General features: G+C 53.0%; 5 protein-coding genes across 5 annotated transcripts; all 5 read left to right on the forward strand.

The window, feature by feature from the left end:
* Positions 1–1,319: 1,319 nt before the first annotated feature.
* VDAG_06020 (Delta(24(24(1)))-sterol reductase) lies at positions 1,320–3,034 on the forward strand (the record flags this gene model as incomplete). Its single annotated transcript, XM_009659034.1, has 3 exons — positions 1,320–1,348; positions 1,407–2,396; positions 2,443–3,034. 3 exons carry the CDS (start codon positions 1,320–1,322, stop codon positions 3,032–3,034), a joined length of 1,611 nt encoding a protein of 536 aa, XP_009657329.1.
* Positions 3,035–4,137: 1,103 nt separating this feature from the next.
* VDAG_06021 (retinol dehydrogenase) lies at positions 4,138–5,972 on the forward strand (the record flags this gene model as incomplete). The annotated part of the gene is made up of 3 exons (XM_009659035.1): positions 4,138–4,398; positions 4,522–5,051; positions 5,657–5,972. 3 exons carry the CDS (start codon positions 4,138–4,140, stop codon positions 5,970–5,972), a joined length of 1,107 nt encoding a protein of 368 aa, XP_009657330.1.
* An 845-nt stretch (positions 5,973–6,817) lies between these two features.
* On the forward strand, positions 6,818–8,387 carry VDAG_06022 (uncharacterized protein). The gene is made up of 6 exons (XM_009659036.1): positions 6,818–7,227; positions 7,282–7,407; positions 7,472–7,553; positions 7,614–7,720; positions 7,781–8,064; positions 8,125–8,387. Exons 1-6 carry the CDS (start codon positions 6,898–6,900, stop codon positions 8,261–8,263), a joined length of 1,068 nt encoding a protein of 355 aa, XP_009657331.1. The 5' UTR covers positions 6,818–6,897; the 3' UTR covers positions 8,264–8,387.
* A 2,497-nt stretch (positions 8,388–10,884) lies between these two features.
* VDAG_06023 (isotrichodermin C-15 hydroxylase) lies at positions 10,885–13,241 on the forward strand (the record flags this gene model as incomplete). Its single annotated transcript, XM_009659037.1, has 4 exons — positions 10,885–11,271; positions 11,351–11,889; positions 11,976–12,264; positions 12,340–13,241. 4 exons carry the CDS (start codon positions 10,885–10,887, stop codon positions 12,697–12,699), a joined length of 1,575 nt encoding a protein of 524 aa, XP_009657332.1. The 3' UTR covers positions 12,700–13,241.
* Positions 13,242–13,682: 441 nt separating this feature from the next.
* VDAG_06024 (uncharacterized protein) lies at positions 13,683–16,575 on the forward strand (the record flags this gene model as incomplete). Its single annotated transcript, XM_009659038.1, has 3 exons — positions 13,683–13,910; positions 14,044–14,769; positions 14,827–16,575. The coding sequence occupies 3 exons, from the start codon at positions 13,683–13,685 to the stop codon at positions 16,573–16,575; spliced, it is 2,703 nt and encodes a 900-aa protein (XP_009657333.1).
* Between the last annotated feature and the right edge of the window lie 741 nt (positions 16,576–17,316).

Raw genomic sequence — 17,316 nt, forward strand, 5'->3', positions numbered from 1 at the left:
CTCATGGCACATTTTGATGGCGACATTCTCGGCGTCGAATGAGTGAACATGGCATTCGCGCAGGGGCGTTGATGAGGTTGTGAGCAAGATGTTGGGACAGCAAGAAGACTCGCGCGACATTTCGCAAGCACCAACCCAACCCCGGCTGCCAACAAAACCTAGGGATCTACCCCTGCGGGCAGCCGATCGAACTGAGCGTCCATCCGAGAGCGCTGAGGAGTCTCTATTGAAGAGCTCGACACACAGCCCCGCAAGCTCGAGTACTTCGATATGCGCCCCAGAAGTCGATGAAGAGAACAAACAGCTCTTTGCTGTGCATTCAGCGCTGCTAGACCAGAGCGTGGTGCAGGGTATGCAATCGAGGCATGTCGAACCGGGCGAACTGTGCCACTGTCAAGAGGGTGGTTGGCAATGAGGAATGGACAAGCAATACGTCTGTCAGTACCTAGGTAGCTTCAGAGGTGTGTAAAGAACACTGCCCTTCTTCTTCTCGTCTGGACCTCTTACCGTAGAGATGTATAAATGATGCTGCCGAAGCTCGTCATCTGATCTGCCGGTGAAATCTAGGGTCCCCCCGGCCTTGGGCCCTCAGTCATGACATCAAAGGCCCAAGATTGACGAGCGGCCAGCCGGACTGTCGAGGGGAGACCCGCACATCTCCGGGAAATACACCTGATTGACATATCAGCTTCTCGGGTGTATACGATAAACGAAGACAAACCGAGCAGCAATGAACGGGGGCAGAAGTCCAGCTCTTCCGATGAAGACCAATCCCCATCACCTACCTTCCCGGGGTTTCGGGCGTCCGAAACTGCGAAACAACGGCCCACCTTTGCTGACTTGGACTACCCAATTCCTCGCCATCTCCGTCATCCAGCATCTAGAGGAATCGTGCATTACTAGCGTGAAGGGGCAATCTGCGATCTAGACGAATCTTGCATAGTCCGCCTGTCAGGGGTACGGCGATAATGATTGGCATGGCGCGCCTTGGCTTCCCTCAGCACTCTCACGGAATCCATCAGAGCCCCTGTTGGCCACCCATCCTCCCTCGACGTTACCTCTGACCAGAATCAACGAGGGCAGATCCACAACCATCCGTGAGCTTGTTTCTCCGTTATACGAAAGATGCATCCGTGGTCCCATCAGAGGACGTGTGTTTAGATAGTACTATTCTTGTATTCTGCTACTCGATGTGATAAAATCCCCCGAGACGCCACAATAAGTCCTGCTTTTCTTTGCCTTGATTTGAACATGAGCATTTAAGACGCCATCACAATACCTACCTGCCTGTGGAAAAAGACAGTTTAACCCCCACCGCCATGGCGACACGTATCCAAACCCCCAACGGGTAAGACCTCATAGCGACAGCTGCCTTACCAAGTGGCATGCGCTGACTTCTTCTCCAGGCATGAGTACCGCGATCCCAATTCTGGCAAACATCCCGACAGTCCAAACGGTAACCCAAGACAACGTACAGCGACTACATCCAAAAAGCAAAACGGCGGGAAGAATTCAAAGGAAGAAAAGTCCACCGCAAGCCATTTTGGTCTTCAAGAAGCAGAAGGCACCCAGCGTACATACCGCAAGGGTGAGTTTATCGATGGCTGGGAGGTCGGGACGAACCCCAAAGTCGATACCTCGGGCGTCTTCGAATTCGGAGGCTCAGCTGGTGTCTCGTCCCTGATGATCGGGTTTCCCTTGCTGATGTGGTATATGTGGATTGGCGCCGCCTGCTACAACGGCAACATTCCCTGGCCTGAGGCGAACCAGAGCTGGACACAGTTTGGTCAACATCTCAGCCATCTTATGTATACCGACGCCTTCCCGACCCTGCGCGCTTGGCGCATCTACTGGTCATTTTTCGTCTTCGAGGCTATATCCTATTGTGTCTTGCCGGGAGTTTGGGGCTGGGGGAAGCCTCTGCCTCACGAGGGTGGTAAGCAGTTGAAATATTACTGCAACGCCTACTTTACGTTTCACTTTACGATTGCTATTATGGCTGCCCTCCATCTTACTGGCATCTTTCGGCTGTATACCGTTATCGACGAGTTTGGCCCTTTGCTGACGGTAAGTATCCTGAGTGGCTACCTTGTAGCTACTATCGCCTACCTCTCGACTCTGTTGAGAGGTGCGCAGCATCGTGTTTCTGGCTATCCTATTTACGATTTCTTCATGGGTGCCGAGCTCAATCCTCGTATGTTTGGCATTTTGGATTTCAAAATGTTCTTTATGGTGCGAATTCCCTGGTTCATCATATTCGGCCTCTCCTGCGGTGCCGCAGCCCGCCAATATGAGAGGTACGGGTACGTCTCTGGCGAGGTGCTTTTCCTGGTGGTCGCACACTACCTCTACGCCAACGCCTGTGCCAAAGGCGAGCAGCTCATCATATCCTCTTGGTAGGTCCATCTCCAAATACACGCATAGCCGTGCTAACATGTATAGGGACATATACTATGAAAAATGGGGCTTCATGCTTATCGTCTGGAACCTAGCCGGCGTTCCCATGTCGTATTCACACTGTACCATTTACCTGGCGAATCACCATCCGTCCGAGTACAAGTGGAATTCTTTCGCGCTCGTTGCCCTATACATCTCATACTTATTCGCGTATTGGATCTGGGATACCACCAACAGTCAGAAGAATGGCTTCCGAGCTGAGGAACGTGGTCAGCTGGTCAGCCGGAAGACCTTCCCCCAACTACCGTGGCAAACCGTCAAGAACCCCAAGACCATCACGTCGGATAAGGGAGACGTCATCATGGTTGACGGCTGGCTGGGCTATGCTCGGAAGATCCACTATACGTGCGACGTCTACTTTGCTCTGTCGTGGGGCCTGATTACTGGCTTCCGGAGTCCGTTCCCTTGGTTCTATCCGGTCTTCTTCTCCATCATGGCCATTCACCGCGCTGAGCGCGATCATCGTCGCTGTCGCGAGAAGTATGGCGAGGCGTGGAAGCAGTACGAGCTAGAGGTACCATATCTCTACATTCCGGCGAGTTCCATCTATCATCATGTTGAGAGAAGGCGTGACTAACTGATGATTAGTATGTAATCTGAGAGTCTGCCTCTCAGATCGTCTCTTTATCAACACACAATTGGGCTGAAACCTGCGACGTTCATCTTGCTCAATCAATGGGTTGGCGCTGCTGGTCAACATCCAGCCACACGGGGTAACTTAGGCAGAGAGCCGGTCCTTTCGACCCACGAAAGTGCCAAAGTCTCTCTCAGCCATAAGCTTTGGGTTCTAAATGCGGTAACTTAGGAAAAGCTCAACCTGACTGAAAAGAAATCATACTGTATTCCAGATACTTTGCGTGGCTAACTGGATGAATATGATACGTCTGCACTTTGCATTCTTGCCCTCGATACCAAAAGTGAGCCGCCTAAAGCCTCAAGAACAGGAGTCAACCCCAATGCTTTCGCTTTCCACATGCCGATTTGCACGCCCAATCTCTAGAAAGTTGTACTCCTTTGTCAAGGTTTGGCCTTCTGGTAAACTTTGAGAGATAGAGGATCGAGCGCGTAACGATCGGCTGTTCATTAGTTTCACATCCTTTCTGATTTAGGCTAAGTAGCAAGTGAATGAGAATGCCTCCGGGTAAGCACTCACATTGAAGCATCACCAATGGACGTTTCAATCGTCGCCGTGGAGAATGCGCCATGCACCTTTCAACGAGGATTTGCTGTCAGCGTGTGCAGGTTAATGCAACACAAGGGAAACAATTGGAGTTGAGAACGGGGAGGCTCTAGTACAAAAATGGCGAAAAGGTCATCAAGACTCCACACGACGTAGACTTAACACTCCTACCATGACCAAGCATTGCATTGTAATTGGGAATCCGTGATGAATAAATAGCTGCCTATCGACACTTATGTAGTGTAAGGTGTCTGTATCTCGAAAAGTGGCTTTATTGCTTTGAGATCTATCTTTGATCATTTCTCCAACAGTTCCAGAACCTTCAACTTCGCCCAGTCTCCATGGCAGGATATCCAAATTGGCGACTCTGCTTCCAGTTCCATAAGACCTGCGAGACAAGTTATCCGGCAATTGCAACTCCATATATCAGACTTAATTTCCCCAAACCTCACGCATATTGTTCAATCCGGAATTTCCAATCCGAGACAACCGACTTACCAATGTCCCGCTACGCTGAAGCCCACAAGACACCACAGGGACCCGGGGATGCTCGTCCGACGGCTGTCCAGATAGTCAAGGATCAGGAAGCTGAGGGAAAGCTTGTCGGCCAGAATATCGTTATCACTGGAGCGTCCTCTGGCATAGGTATCGAGACGGCCCGGGCTCTTGCCCTCACCGGGGCTAACCTGTTCTTCACGGCGCGAGACATCCCCAAGGCCAAAGCTGCGTTGGCTGATTTCTTCGATCCTACCCGCATGGAGGTTATCTAAATGGATCAAAACTCCCTCGACTCTGTCCGTTCGGCTGGCAAGGCCATCCTGGAGAAGACCTCTACACGGATCCACCTTCTTGTTAATAACGCTGGTATTATGGGGATCCCTGAGCTTCGCCGTAGTGCGGATGGCCACGAACTTCACTTTGGGACCAACTATCTTTCGCACTTCCTACTCTTTAAGATCCTCGAGCCGGGTCTTCTTGCCAACGCTTCCTCCGAACTTCCATCTCGCGTCGTCAGCCTCGCGTCCACTGCTCACCTCTTCTACGGCATAAGCGACACTAGTGACTACAACTTTGAGAAGACCACGTACGATGCTAATGTAGCATACGGCCAATCAAAGACGGCTGATATCTACTTGGCTAACGAAATCGAGCGCCGCTTCGGCTCACGTCATTTACATGGGACCAGTGTTCACCCTGGTATCATCGTCACCGGCCTCACTCGTCACATGCCTCCGGATGCCTTCAAGGGTATGGATTACATCTACCCTACGATGAAGAGCGTCGAACAAGGTGCTGCTACCACGGTTCTCGCCGCTGTCGGGAAGAACCTGCAGCATCAGAGTGGTAGGTATCTCGTTGACTGCGAAGTCGCAGAGCCGCACGTCGAAGGAGAGGACAAGCTGACCTCTAAGGGGTATGCTCCGTGGGCATTCGATTTTGAAAAAGCTTTGAGGCTGTGGAGAGACTCCCTCAGGCTCGTCGGACTACCGGAGGAGGACTGAGGACAGAGACTACGTTCGTCTTGTTATGTCATGGCAGTTGAACATGGATTTACGTAAATTTGGAGAAACTATCAAAAATCCGCATACATTAAGTAGACCATTATACGATTCCTCATCGTTTTCTTTCTCGTTCTCGGTAGTAAAAGCTACGTGCTCGGTATTCATTGAGTAAATTATCCATTTTCAACCATGTCACGGAAGATAAAATTGATGCCGAACTATGTTTTTCAGATTGGTTTCTTGAACAGTATTCTCGATAAATATCTAACAATAAGACCACGTCACAGATCTTCAGTACTGAAATGTCCTTCTCTTTTTCGCCATCCTGGCGTTGGTCCGAATGCGGTTGATGGGAAAATGTACCGAGTAACCTCATTCTATGGTTGACTTTTTATTCCGCTTTGCTTGCCTGTTTCTCCGCGATCTTCTTGATGACTTTGCCAAAACATTTACCCCTTTTATGAGCTGAACGCCTCCTATCTCGTCAAAATTGAACGTCTTGCTCACGATGGGCTAGATCCTCTCCTACGCGTAGACCTGAGCATCTCCGCGAACCGCTCTCTCGACCCATTGATCATGCCCTTGGGGCTGATGGTCCTGCGCAATGCGGCCATGTTGACGTTCAGCCTGTCGACCTGCTCCTCCTCATCCTCCTTCCCGCTGCGCTGGCCGATGCAAGATATGATACCACCAAAAGCAATGCAGTCAGAGTCTGGTTCAAGATAGACAGCACGCAAGCACACTCGCCAAAACGGGACGTTTTGCAGGCGACTACGGTGCTGGCCATGCCGGAACAGGGCATGACAGCTGTGGATTGCGCGAGAAAGTCGTGATGTCCGCAGCCTTCACCCACAACTGTTCGGTGTGTTCATTGAAATCTTTTGTTCCCGCGCCACTGGGCATTGCTTATTCATCATGACTTCCATCACCACCATCAACCCCGCCCTCCCCTCCTCCCTCTCCGCTTGGTCATCTGCTTGGTAATCAGAGGTCGAAAATACGATCAAGACCCAACCGTTTGTATCACGAAAATTCAAACTCGCAGAGGGAATTCCAACGATTACTTCGCCATGATTCACATTTGGCATCGATGCCTCCGCCATCTGGAGCTTTAACACCCCTTTATGGCCTTTGGTCCCGCTCCTTGGCGTAGGGGTTGGGGTTGAACCGTTTCCTAGCTGCCTGCATGTCTCTTCCACTTTCACGTTTAGAGGAAAAGCTGGGTCAACCAAAGGAAAGAAGGGCAAATGAATCGGAAGACTGCTCGATCTACATATAGAAAGTCTGTTACTGTGGAAAAAAAAAGACAAGACAAGAGGAAGCTGGCCTTGGCGCTAAATTAAAACAACGAAATATCTGTCGCGTGTATAGGCGACGTTGATGGATGGAGTGCCTTCCGCTTTTAGAGGGGTTGGAAGGGTGGCTCATGGAGATGCCCCCAAAATAGTGCCAGTTTACTTCTCCCAGGCTATGCACGCGGCTACCTGCTCGTTAAGCCAAGAATATCGCAAGTAGAAAATTGGAGCCAGAGGAACAGCGTCTCATTAGTCAGTTGCCATCGTGTTCAGGAAAATTGATCAGCAGTATACCAACTTTGAAATCAACAAAGAAAGGGCCTGGCAGGTGCAGACATAAATACCTTGGGCCGAACGCCTGCCCGCGAATCTTGGTGAATCATACAGCCAGAAGTCAGATCATCTGTCTACATTTATTCCGGTACTTGCGCGCCTGCCCCATTTGTCCCACTTCCACACGGACATGGCAGCCAATATCCTCATCACCGGTGGGTCAGGATATCTTGGCGGGTCTCTTCTTCAGTCCTGGACGAAGGCGCAGATTTCCGGATATGGTCGATTGCTTGCTCTTGTTCGCACCGATGATCAAGCTACAGCAGTCGAGAAGCTCTATGGCGCCGAGCCAGTGCGATCCTCTCTACAAGAGGATGATGTTGCAAAGCTTATCATTGATAACAGTATCACGATTGTGTTATACCTCATCGACGCCTACACGGCAGACGGCCCTTTCGCATTCATCAAGGGCCTGTCCGCTCTGAAGAAGGCCACGGGACAAGATGTTCATCTCATCTTTGTAAGTGAACCAACGCGTTTATGGACTTGTACGCACATCTAACCTTCAAGCCAGACCACAGGAACAAAACAGTTCTCCAGCTTGGCGGGGGCGCCCACGGATGAGCTTCTGTTGGACACGGATCCAAACTTGTACACCATTCAATCAAAGCAGAAAACCCAATTCAAGGAGATGAAGGCAGTATGTCAATCCTCAGGCATGGCAGCTTCCGAAAAGAAAGTCTAACAGGCATCCGCTTTGGCAGTCCGTTGAAACCAATTGCAGGCTCGTTGAAGCTGCAGAGGAATACGATGTTCGGCTGTATCTCCTCTCGCCCTGTATTGTTTGTATGTGGTCCCATACTTGCGCTCCCTTGGCAGCAAGAACAATGTTGACAAAAGATTCAGATGGTGAAGGTACTGGTTTCGGAAATAAGATTTCCATTCAGACTGTCGACGTTGTAGTGGCAGCCCAAGGTTCCGGTCACGTCTACAAAATTGGCTCGGAACGCCAGGTAAACAGCTGAACATCGCAAACGGTACGCATAATTACAAGAGCTAACGAGTTATTCCAGGCCTGGGCGGTTTGCCACATCTCTGATTGTATTTCCTTGTACACGACTCTTGTCAAAGCTATATTGCGTGACGATAAGCCTGGACATGGGAAGTACGGTTACTATCTGGCGTCATCAGGACGAGTGTTCTGGGACGAGATATACGCGTCCATCGCCAAAGCTCTAGTAAAGAGAAACATCATTAAGGACGCGACCGTTCGACCTGCCGCTGACGGCGCGCTGAAGAAAATGGCGGAAGCGCTCAATGTCGAGCCATCGTCAGTTGTTGTGAAGATAAGTGGAGAGTAAGAAATGCCCCAAAACTAGACTGAAAAGATGGCTAAGCTGATCGTGAAACTCCTCAGATCAACTTATACTGCAAAGCATGGCCGCTTAATTGGCTGGCAGCCAGAATACCCCCCTGAGCATATACTTGAAATGCTTGATGAAGAGGTCGAGCTGATTCTCAAACACATCGATCCCAAACTTTTGTGTGTCAGGTAAACACTTAAGTTGTTCAGATTATGTTCCCTGATGGTTTGAAATAAGCGGTTATATGCTGCGAGACTTTTCTGTATCCGAAGGGGATGATGAATCACAACGATCCCAACAAAGACTGATTTCATTCGTATTTGATCGTGATAAAACGATGACTGGAATTATCAGAGTGCACTGGCAAAGCGTGACTTGTCTAGCTCCGTATTCCACGTCTGGGCCGCAGAAGTCATCGGCATATTGTGCTTTTGAACAATAAATTGAGGTGGAAACCTCAGATTTGCTGAGCCGACTACGGCAACTATATAATCTAGTTGTATGTAAAACGTGATGTTTGTCATTCTCGACCAGGCACGGCTTGATTAATACATGATCTATTGGCCCTCTTGTGGCCTCACCGTCAAATGCTCAATAGGTACATCAACTTTACGAGTGCTGCTAGGTACCTATGAAGGCTCTCCACACCGCGAGATAGCACTAGTGAGATTTAAATTCTTCTTGATAAATACGTTTTCCAGGGTTTTCTGGACTTTTTCTGAGGCCGTTCATAACTTTGACCCATCGCCGTTACGGTGCTAGTGGTGCCCATGTGGGGAAGTCGCTGGCCAAATACTGCCACATCAGCGAGGTCAGCATGAAACTTCCACGAAAAGAAAATACACAGCAATCAAAACCTGAACCTCAAGACGTGATCCTTACCAGCTCGGGGAAACTGCGTCGTCGGCCACATAGAAGAGGCGGAAAGGAAGTCGGAGGAGAAGCAGACGTACGTGAAGCCTTGCCAGCCGGTCGAGGGACAGCAAGCAGCACAAAAAGGTCAAGTCCTGAAGACGTCTTTAGTTTCACGTGTTTAGCTTCTGTACAATGATAACAGAAATCCTCAACGGAAGGTTTGATAGCCTGAGAGTTAGAGCTGCTGTAGTATGAGATGGACTGGGAGACCTGTCTGGAAAATTTTCTATAGGTCGCGTAGCGCTGATGGTAGCAGGAAGATGAAGGCTAGTGCTGGAGCTCTATCTGTCTATTTTTACGTTCTCCGAAGTCTCTGCGTGGCTTGATGACGGTCTTGGGTCTTCGCGTTTACGCTGCTTTGACGCAAACTTGGTTGGATATGCGCTTCAAGACGTTGCCGAACGTGGGAAGATGTTTGTGATTAATGGGGAGCTACGATGGCGTATGCACTGTGAAGAGACGGAGATTCCCCAACTATTGTCAGTTCGGGCTTACTAGCTAGGGCACAGGGATTGCTTCTGTGCCATTTCTGCGAACCTTTACATTGCTTGCAGGGTCAAAAGACACATAAGGTCCCAGACCGGCATTAGGATCACCGGCTTCTGTCAACGGCACCAGGACTCGCCTTAACATTAACAGGAACTATACTAGCCCTGACACCATTTAATGATCGCCGACTTCAAAGCTGTAATTACTTATTGTGTCGAAACAGGTTTGTACACCCTTTAATGGAAACGACTACTCCTCCCACATGGATTCGCAGTGGCAAACGTGAGATTCCCGGGGGCCAGGAAACAGCCACAGATCACGCCTCCTAAGTAGCAGGCTTTCGAGGCTAAGGAAGCTCGATACCCGTATTTATGCTTTCCATGGGTGCTCTGGGCACTTGCTCTTGTGGCGCAAAGCTAGGAATATTGACGAGACTTACAAAGACTTCAACGCTTCCCCACATTGAAGCCCAGACGATGACCACAGAAGGCGGGGTAAACAAGTGGGGCTGTGGTGGTATTTTAGGTACCTTAGACATCCTACCTAGGTACCTACTTTATTTAGTATGGATGTCCCACATGTCAGGGGCTTATTTAGGAGGGAGGACGACTTTTTGCTTAGCCTTTGTTGGATATTTGCTCTGCCTAGGGAGAAAGCCACAAACATAGCTCTACTAGCAAGATTAGCTGTGGCGTCGATATACCTACCCTTTTTCCGTGTACACTCGAGTTACTCGAAGAATAGCGAAATAGGCGAGTCGCTAAGCGGCTATTAGCAGCCCTGATGCAGCTATTCAGAACCCTCATGGTTGCTGGTTATGGCTTCTATAGTCTCCAGAGGCCCTGAAGCATATGGCCCGGGCTAATCGCCCTAGAACTGCTACTGCGTCTGCTGCTGGAACTGCGGCGCGCCCTGGGATAGCTACGTGGCAGTAGTCGTAGAGGCACTTCACGGTACACGGGTCTTGTAGCATGAATTCATAGATGACTCGAGTGCATCAGAGAAAAGATAGGTACATACATATCGGCGCTGTGGCTAAGTTTAGTAGTAGAGCTATGCTCGTGGCTTTGTCCCCGTTTTTTGTGGCTTCCCCCCTGTTGAGCAGAACAAATAACCAACAAGTGCCGAGCAAATAACCGTCCTTATTGTTTAGTGCCCGAAGTATAAGCTCCGCGCTACGTTCGGGGCCATGTTACATAGCGCTTCGTTCGAGGCTTATGAAGCTTGATCCCTGCCTCTGAGAGACCCCATCCCACATGGATCGGGAAGCTCGGCAGTACCCCAATGCAAGAGTAATGAATGGAATAGGAGGAATAGAAATAGAGGCACGGAGATGCCCAAGCCCAAGCATGTCTTGTCCCAACGGGTTCATCGGCATTGCGCTTTTGCCCGCGTCTAAATCGTCCATCATGCCATTCCTACGAGGAGAATTATTCAATAGCCCCTCGGCCCTCTTGGGCATAGCCTCTGGGGTGGTCTTCATCCTCCTGGTCGCCTACATCGTGTACCAGCAATTCCTTCACCCGCTGGCGGGCTATCCCGGCCCGCTACTGGCATCTCTCACAGATCTCTGGCAGGTTCAGCAGTACCTCACCTTGCAACAGCCATACACCCTGACCCAGCTCCACGAGAGGTATGGCGAGTTTGTGCGTTATGGGCCCAACAAGCTCAGCATTACGGCCAAGGAGGCCGTGCCCATCATCTACCAGAAGGGTGGCCGTCGGTTCCCCAAGACAGAATTCTACGAAGCTTTCGGTGGCAAAAAGCCCAATCTCTTCGGAATGAGATCTGACGACGTGAGTCCCGCCAGTGTGGGGCGGCCATGACAGTCATCGTGATGTCGCTTTTGCTAACAGTCCGGGCGTTGCCTCGAAGCGCCATGCCGTCCACCGCCGCCACATGTCGCACGGCTTCTCCATTAGCAGCGTCAAGGAAATGGAGCACTATCTCGACGCCAACGTCAAGCTCCTGCGGCATCGGATCGACGGCTTCGCGCGAGACGGGCGTCCCTTTGACCTCAAGAAGCTCTTCCACTACTACACCATCGATGTCATCGGCGAGCTCGCCTTCAGCCGTTCCTTTGGCGTGCAGGTCTCGCACGACGAGTCGCTGGTGCCGCGCGTTGTGCCGCACACGCTACTCGGGTCCGTTACGGGCGCCTGGCCGTCCATGACCCAAAGGTTGAAGCGGTGGCTTCCCCTGGTGCCGCACGCCGGACTGCAAGATCTCTTCCGAAGCCGCGCTGAGGTCACGCAGCTGGCGTCCGAGTGCGTCGAGCGCCGCCTGGGACAGGTCAAGGAGCAGGGCGCGGGCCACAGACCAGACATCCTGACGAGACTGATCCAGGCGAAGCATCCCGATACGGGCGAGCACATGCCGAGGATCGACCTCGAGGCCGAGGCGTTCGGATTGCTGTGAGTCCCATGCCCCCCAAAGCACTCTCAAATGAGACACGAGGCCAGACGCATCTGACATGATGGGACTCATCCCCTACTCTCAGCGCTGCAGGCACGCATAGCACCAGCGCCACGGCCACTCTGCTCTTTTCCAACCTCCTGCGCAACCCAGAGGCCCTGGCAGCGTGTGCGCGCGAGGTCAGCGACAGTCTCCCGCCCTTAGATGACGACAGGCCCGCGTACAGCATCACACAGGTCGAGACTCACCTCCCGTACCTCCGCGCCTGCGTGCGTGAAAACTTTCGCCTGACGCCCGTCTTCACCATGCCGCTAGAGCGCCGCGTCATGGAGCCCGAGGGCGTGTTCATCAGCGGCCGCCACATCCAGCAGGGGGTATGTATGCCCCTTGACCTGCATGTCAAGGCTGTTGAGATTGGCAACAGTCTTCATTAACATCAATGGCACCAGATGGACGTCGCTGTCTGCGGCCACGCCTTCCACCACAACCCGCGCGTCTGGGGCGATGACCACGACGTCTTCGACCCCTCGCGCTGGGATGACGACGCCACGGCCGCCCGTGCCCGCTACATGATGCACTTCGGCCTCGGCAGCCGACAGTGCATCGGCAAGACGCTGGCGCTGAGCAACATTTACAAGCTCGCCGCCACGTTGCTGCGCGAGTTTGAGTTTGAGATGGCGAACGCAGAGGAGCGGCAGGTGGCGGCCCGCGGTGGGTTCCGCGGGAAGCTGCCTGAGATGTTCAGTGTTGGGGTCAGTGATCTCAAGGGGCCGCTGATGGTGACAGCCAAGGTGAGAAATGCAGGCTGATTCAGGCCTTTTGATGATTTGTTTGATGTGATGTCATGTTCTCGGGGATGCCATTTCTTCTGGTTCAGATCCATGGAGGACGCAGCTTGTTTGCATAGTGTTCCAGATCAACCTCTAGATCAACTTGCGACGAACATGATGAATGACATGTGACGATCTATCAGATCTAGCCTATTTGCAAGATATGAGTGCATGACTGACAATCTAGGCTGCCGGACGTATTATCACCATCTCAACAGTAAGGAATACCCAGTCATCAACACTCCAAATGGCCATGTTATCGTGACTCTTTGTACATCTCAAGATGTGATGCATGGTTGCACCCCAGACTGTAATGGGTCGCCCAACCGAGCAATACCAAGTCTCCCTGAGGCAAACCTTTGCCGCTCCTTCCTCTGGAGCAAAACAGCTTCGAGTCACAGTATGCGCTCCTTCCAAAACAATTATCACAGGTTATACGTGGCTAGGTCGCTGGGTTGAGACTATGCCTCGGTAGCTAGTTTACCAATGGGCTTGTACTCATACGTCAAGACAGTATTCCCTTCTTTTCAAAGGAGAACGTAGGCGTTGATCAGATTCTCGCTTTGTTCCTCTCTGACCCAGTGCTAAAATATACGAGGCCCTGTCCTAGAGAGAGTCTCGATGACTAGGCGCGTCCCATACAACCCTAGAATCAGTGAATGAAGCTGCCTGCGACTCCGTTCTTGCCTGCGACTCCGTTCCTGCCCTGGCCCCGACCTCCGAGTCCCATCCAACCTTTTGCTTCCCGAAAACTATAGTTTCCCTTTTTCTCCCCTTCAACTTCGTCCGCCACTTTATATCGCCCGCTTCCCAGCAACAGAGATATCGTTTCCGACAAAGTTTTCGCTCCCAACCACGTTTCCGCATCTTCATCGTCGCCATCGCCCTGAACCCTTTCTTTTGATACTCCCTCAATTTTACTTTCATCACCCGGTTCCCTCGACATCTGTGCATAACCCACAATGTCTTCCCACGACCTCCTTCCCACCTATGCCGCCGTGGCCTCGGCGCCCTCGGCGTCCGCGTCTGAGCTCGCCATCGCCGCGTCGGCCCTCAACCTCCATACCGCCTGCGTCCAGCCCACCATCGAGGTCATCTCCATGGTGTCGGTCGCCGAGAAGCTGATCAAGGGCATCATGGCCAAGATGCAGAATGTCATCCAGACCACTTTTGGCAACGAGGATGTGTCGGTATGTCTGAAATCTCCTGTTCCTTCATCTCTCCTCTCTTCTTCCTTGAGCATTTCTCTTCTTCCTTCTCACCTCCATCTCGTCGTCATGATCGTCCAATGTTTCACCCCTAGTTCACAACTGACCATCCCAGGTTCTGGCTCAATTTGAGACGGCTGTCACATCTCTTGGCGCCCCCAACGACTTCCTCGCCCTCGAAGAGACGGCAGCTGCGCTACAGGCAAAGCAGCAGCTCATGTACGAGGGGTTGTACGCCAACGACAAGGCTTTGGCCGTCACCGTCGGCACCCACCTCTCGTCCGAGCAGATCGAGGCTCTCCGGGACACCCAGCTGGTCACCGACCTCTCCTCTCTCTCCATCGACGCCCCTGACGTCGTCGCGCCCTCCTCTCCTCCGCTGGCTTCTCAGTCGGCCTTGCTCTCCCTCGGCAGCTCTCCTCCGTCCTCGCCTCGCGTCCGCTGCCACCTCGACTCGACTGATGATGCCGTCTCTCGCTTGGGAACGTTACCCGTACCTTCTGCCGACATCGCCTCCATCGTCTTTCCTCCTCCTTCCGCTCCATGCTTGGGAACGTTACCCGTTGCCGCCGCTCCTCCTTCCTCTCCATGCTTGGGAACGTTACCCATCGTCGCCGCTCCTCCCTCCTCTCCATGCTTGGGAACGTTATCCGTCGCCTGTCCGGCCTCCCCCGTCTTCGCCCCCGTCTCTGTCCCCGGCAACACTGAGACCGCTTTCTTGGGAATGTTACCCATACCTGCCCTCCCTTCCCTTACAGTTGAACCCCTCGGGATGCTGCCCGACGACCTCCCTTCTCTGCCATCCGACTCCGTGCCGGCCTCGCCAGTCGGTCAGATGGATGTGATTCTACCTACGGTTCCCGTCGCCGATCCTGTCGAAGCTGTGGATGCGGCCTAGGAAGCCCAGAAGCAGCGGGAGCAGGAACTGTACGAGGATCAGCAAAGACTGCAGCAGCAAGAACAAGAGGAGCAGCAGAGACTGCAACAGGAAGTGTACGAGGCGCAGCAGAGGCTGCAGCAGCAAGAACAGGAGGAGCAGCAGCAGCTACTGAACAAGCAGCATATGCAGCTCTGGTTCGAGGAGCAGACGGCCCGTCAGGCGCAAAAGCTTCTCGACCAGCAACAACAGCAGCGAGAGCAGCAGCAGTTGCAGGAGCAGCAGCAGTTGCAGGAGTTGCAGCAACGGCAAAAGCAGCAGGAGGAAGAAGAACAGGCAGCACTCCTGGAAGCTGCCATTCTGGAGGCCTTCGAGCAGGACGCCCAAGAGGAGGCTGATCGCTGGGAGGCTACCAGACAGCAGGAAGTGCAACAGCAGCAACAACAACAGAGACCCGAGAATTCGGATATCTTCTCGTTTGTCATGCCGGCTCCCAACAGGGAGCCCATTTCATTCCCCGAGTCTGCCGCGGCCGTACACGGGATCTCTGGGACGATAGAGCCGCGAGTGACCTATTCATTCGACTTCGCCGTGGCCGTGCCTGGTGCCCCTCCTTTCTTCGGAAGTGAGCAGGCCGGGCCGGCGCCAGGCGAAGCACTCGCTGCTCCCCCGTCTCCCTCCCTCCTCCTGCCTCCCCCGTCTCCTTCCCCTATTGGGTCAGGAGGGGTCTCTGACTTCGCCATGAGCGTACCTGGTGCCCCTCCCTTCTTCGGAAGCGAGCAGGCCGGGCCGGTTTTTGGTGAAGTCCCCCTTCCCCCGTCCCCCTCCCTCTTCCTGCCTCCCCCGTCTCCCCCGTCTCCCCCGTCCCCTTCCCCTATTGGGTCCGGAGGGGTTTTTGACTTCGCCATGAGCGTACCTGGTGCCCCTCCCTTCTTCGGAAGCGAGCAGGCCGGGCCGGTCTTTGGTGGAGTCCCCCCTCCCCTTCAGCCTCCCTCCCCTGTCTCCGTCCCCGTGCCAGCACCCACGACCGCCGAATCTGCCAGTGCCGCAGATGACGAGGACGAAGAAGAGGAAGAAGAAGAAGAAGAAGAGGAAAGTTCCGACGATGACTCGGATTCCTCGGAGGACGATGACAGGTCGCCGGAAGAAATGATCAGGGTGAACACGTACAAGAACCTCATTAAGCTTCTGGACGGCACCCTCGACTCGAAGCGCTTCAGGTGGGCGGGCAACCACGACGGCGTCGACCGTTTCGGAGACAAGGCCGCCGTCTGGGAGCCCGAAATGAGGCAGTTCATGATCGCCGATTGGCTTGCCGAGTGCACCCAAGAGATTGGCGAAGACGAGACGGCCGACGACGTTCTCTACCGCGTCATGAGCAAGGTTGGGCACATCCTGCTGACGGAGGTCTTGGAGCCGCACTCGCAGCCGCGGGACGGCCCGGTTGTGCGTGGCGAGACTGTCGGCATGGAGGTCGCCCAGATGCTTCGGCCCTGGGCGAACAGCCTTCGCTCGTGGAAGCTGGCGAGGCTCGATCTCATCAAGGCCTTCAGGCTGGCGGCTGAGTTCCGGCAAATTCTCGACGACATGGTTGAGCAGGCGCAGATCGAGTTTCGTACAGTGGACATTGACGACCCGGGCCAGGCGAGGTCCGTGTACGATATGTATGCTGATTTTGAGGGACGGCCTCTGTTCCCCAACATGATCCGACTCGAGCCCGATGAAGAGATTGTTGAGGCGTGGGGGTGGTACGTTGCCTCTGGTGTTTGAAGTCTGCGGTTTTTGATTTCGCGCCTGTTTCAACGTTTTTCCCTTTTTTCCTGGTCTGTGTTTCCTTCATGTTCGTCCTGTCATCCCATTGTTCAACCACCAAAAAGGGCATTCCAATTTGGCCTGCTGCTTCATCCCACGGGGGTCGGATGGCAGCATGGAACCGCAATTTTGAGAAGAAATGCCTCCACACACCACCGAAAACACAACAAAAAAAAAAGATCAAAAAGAACGCCTTGCTATTAAGCTTATTCGACGATAGCGAGCCGATCAGACGAATGCCGTGCTCGATTGGCGGAGCATAGAACTCTTCAGGGCGTCGGAGGCCCTCCTAATGCACGTTATGTGTAAAACAGTAAAAGCAGGGCGCTTGCCCACGATTGTACGATTCAACACAAGTCTGCATGCGCCATGGAGAGCAAAACAAGGATCGCGCTTCGTAAGCTGACCCCACGCTCCACGCTCATGGCATCGAATTTGTCTGCTGACAGCTCGAAAGCGGCTGGCATTTTGCTCTGATCACGACATTGTGCACAGGCGTCGGTGGCCTGGTAGCCATCCTGAACGGTGTGAAGAAAACTCTGTTCACAACTTTGTTGTTGCCATCTTGCCATGCAAGAGGAACCTGAGGCTCAGGAACACCCGGCAGTGCCCATTGCATCATCGATCGGGAAGCTCTTGCTCTCCACTCACACACGATGAGGCAAGCGCAGCCCGGCGCGGCAGGGATTCAAGCAGGAA

This window comes from Verticillium dahliae, genomic scaffold, assembly GCF_000150675.1.
Source record: "Verticillium dahliae VdLs.17 supercont1.13 genomic scaffold, whole genome shotgun sequence".
NCBI classification, from domain to species: domain Eukaryota; kingdom Fungi; phylum Ascomycota; class Sordariomycetes; order Glomerellales; family Plectosphaerellaceae; genus Verticillium; species Verticillium dahliae.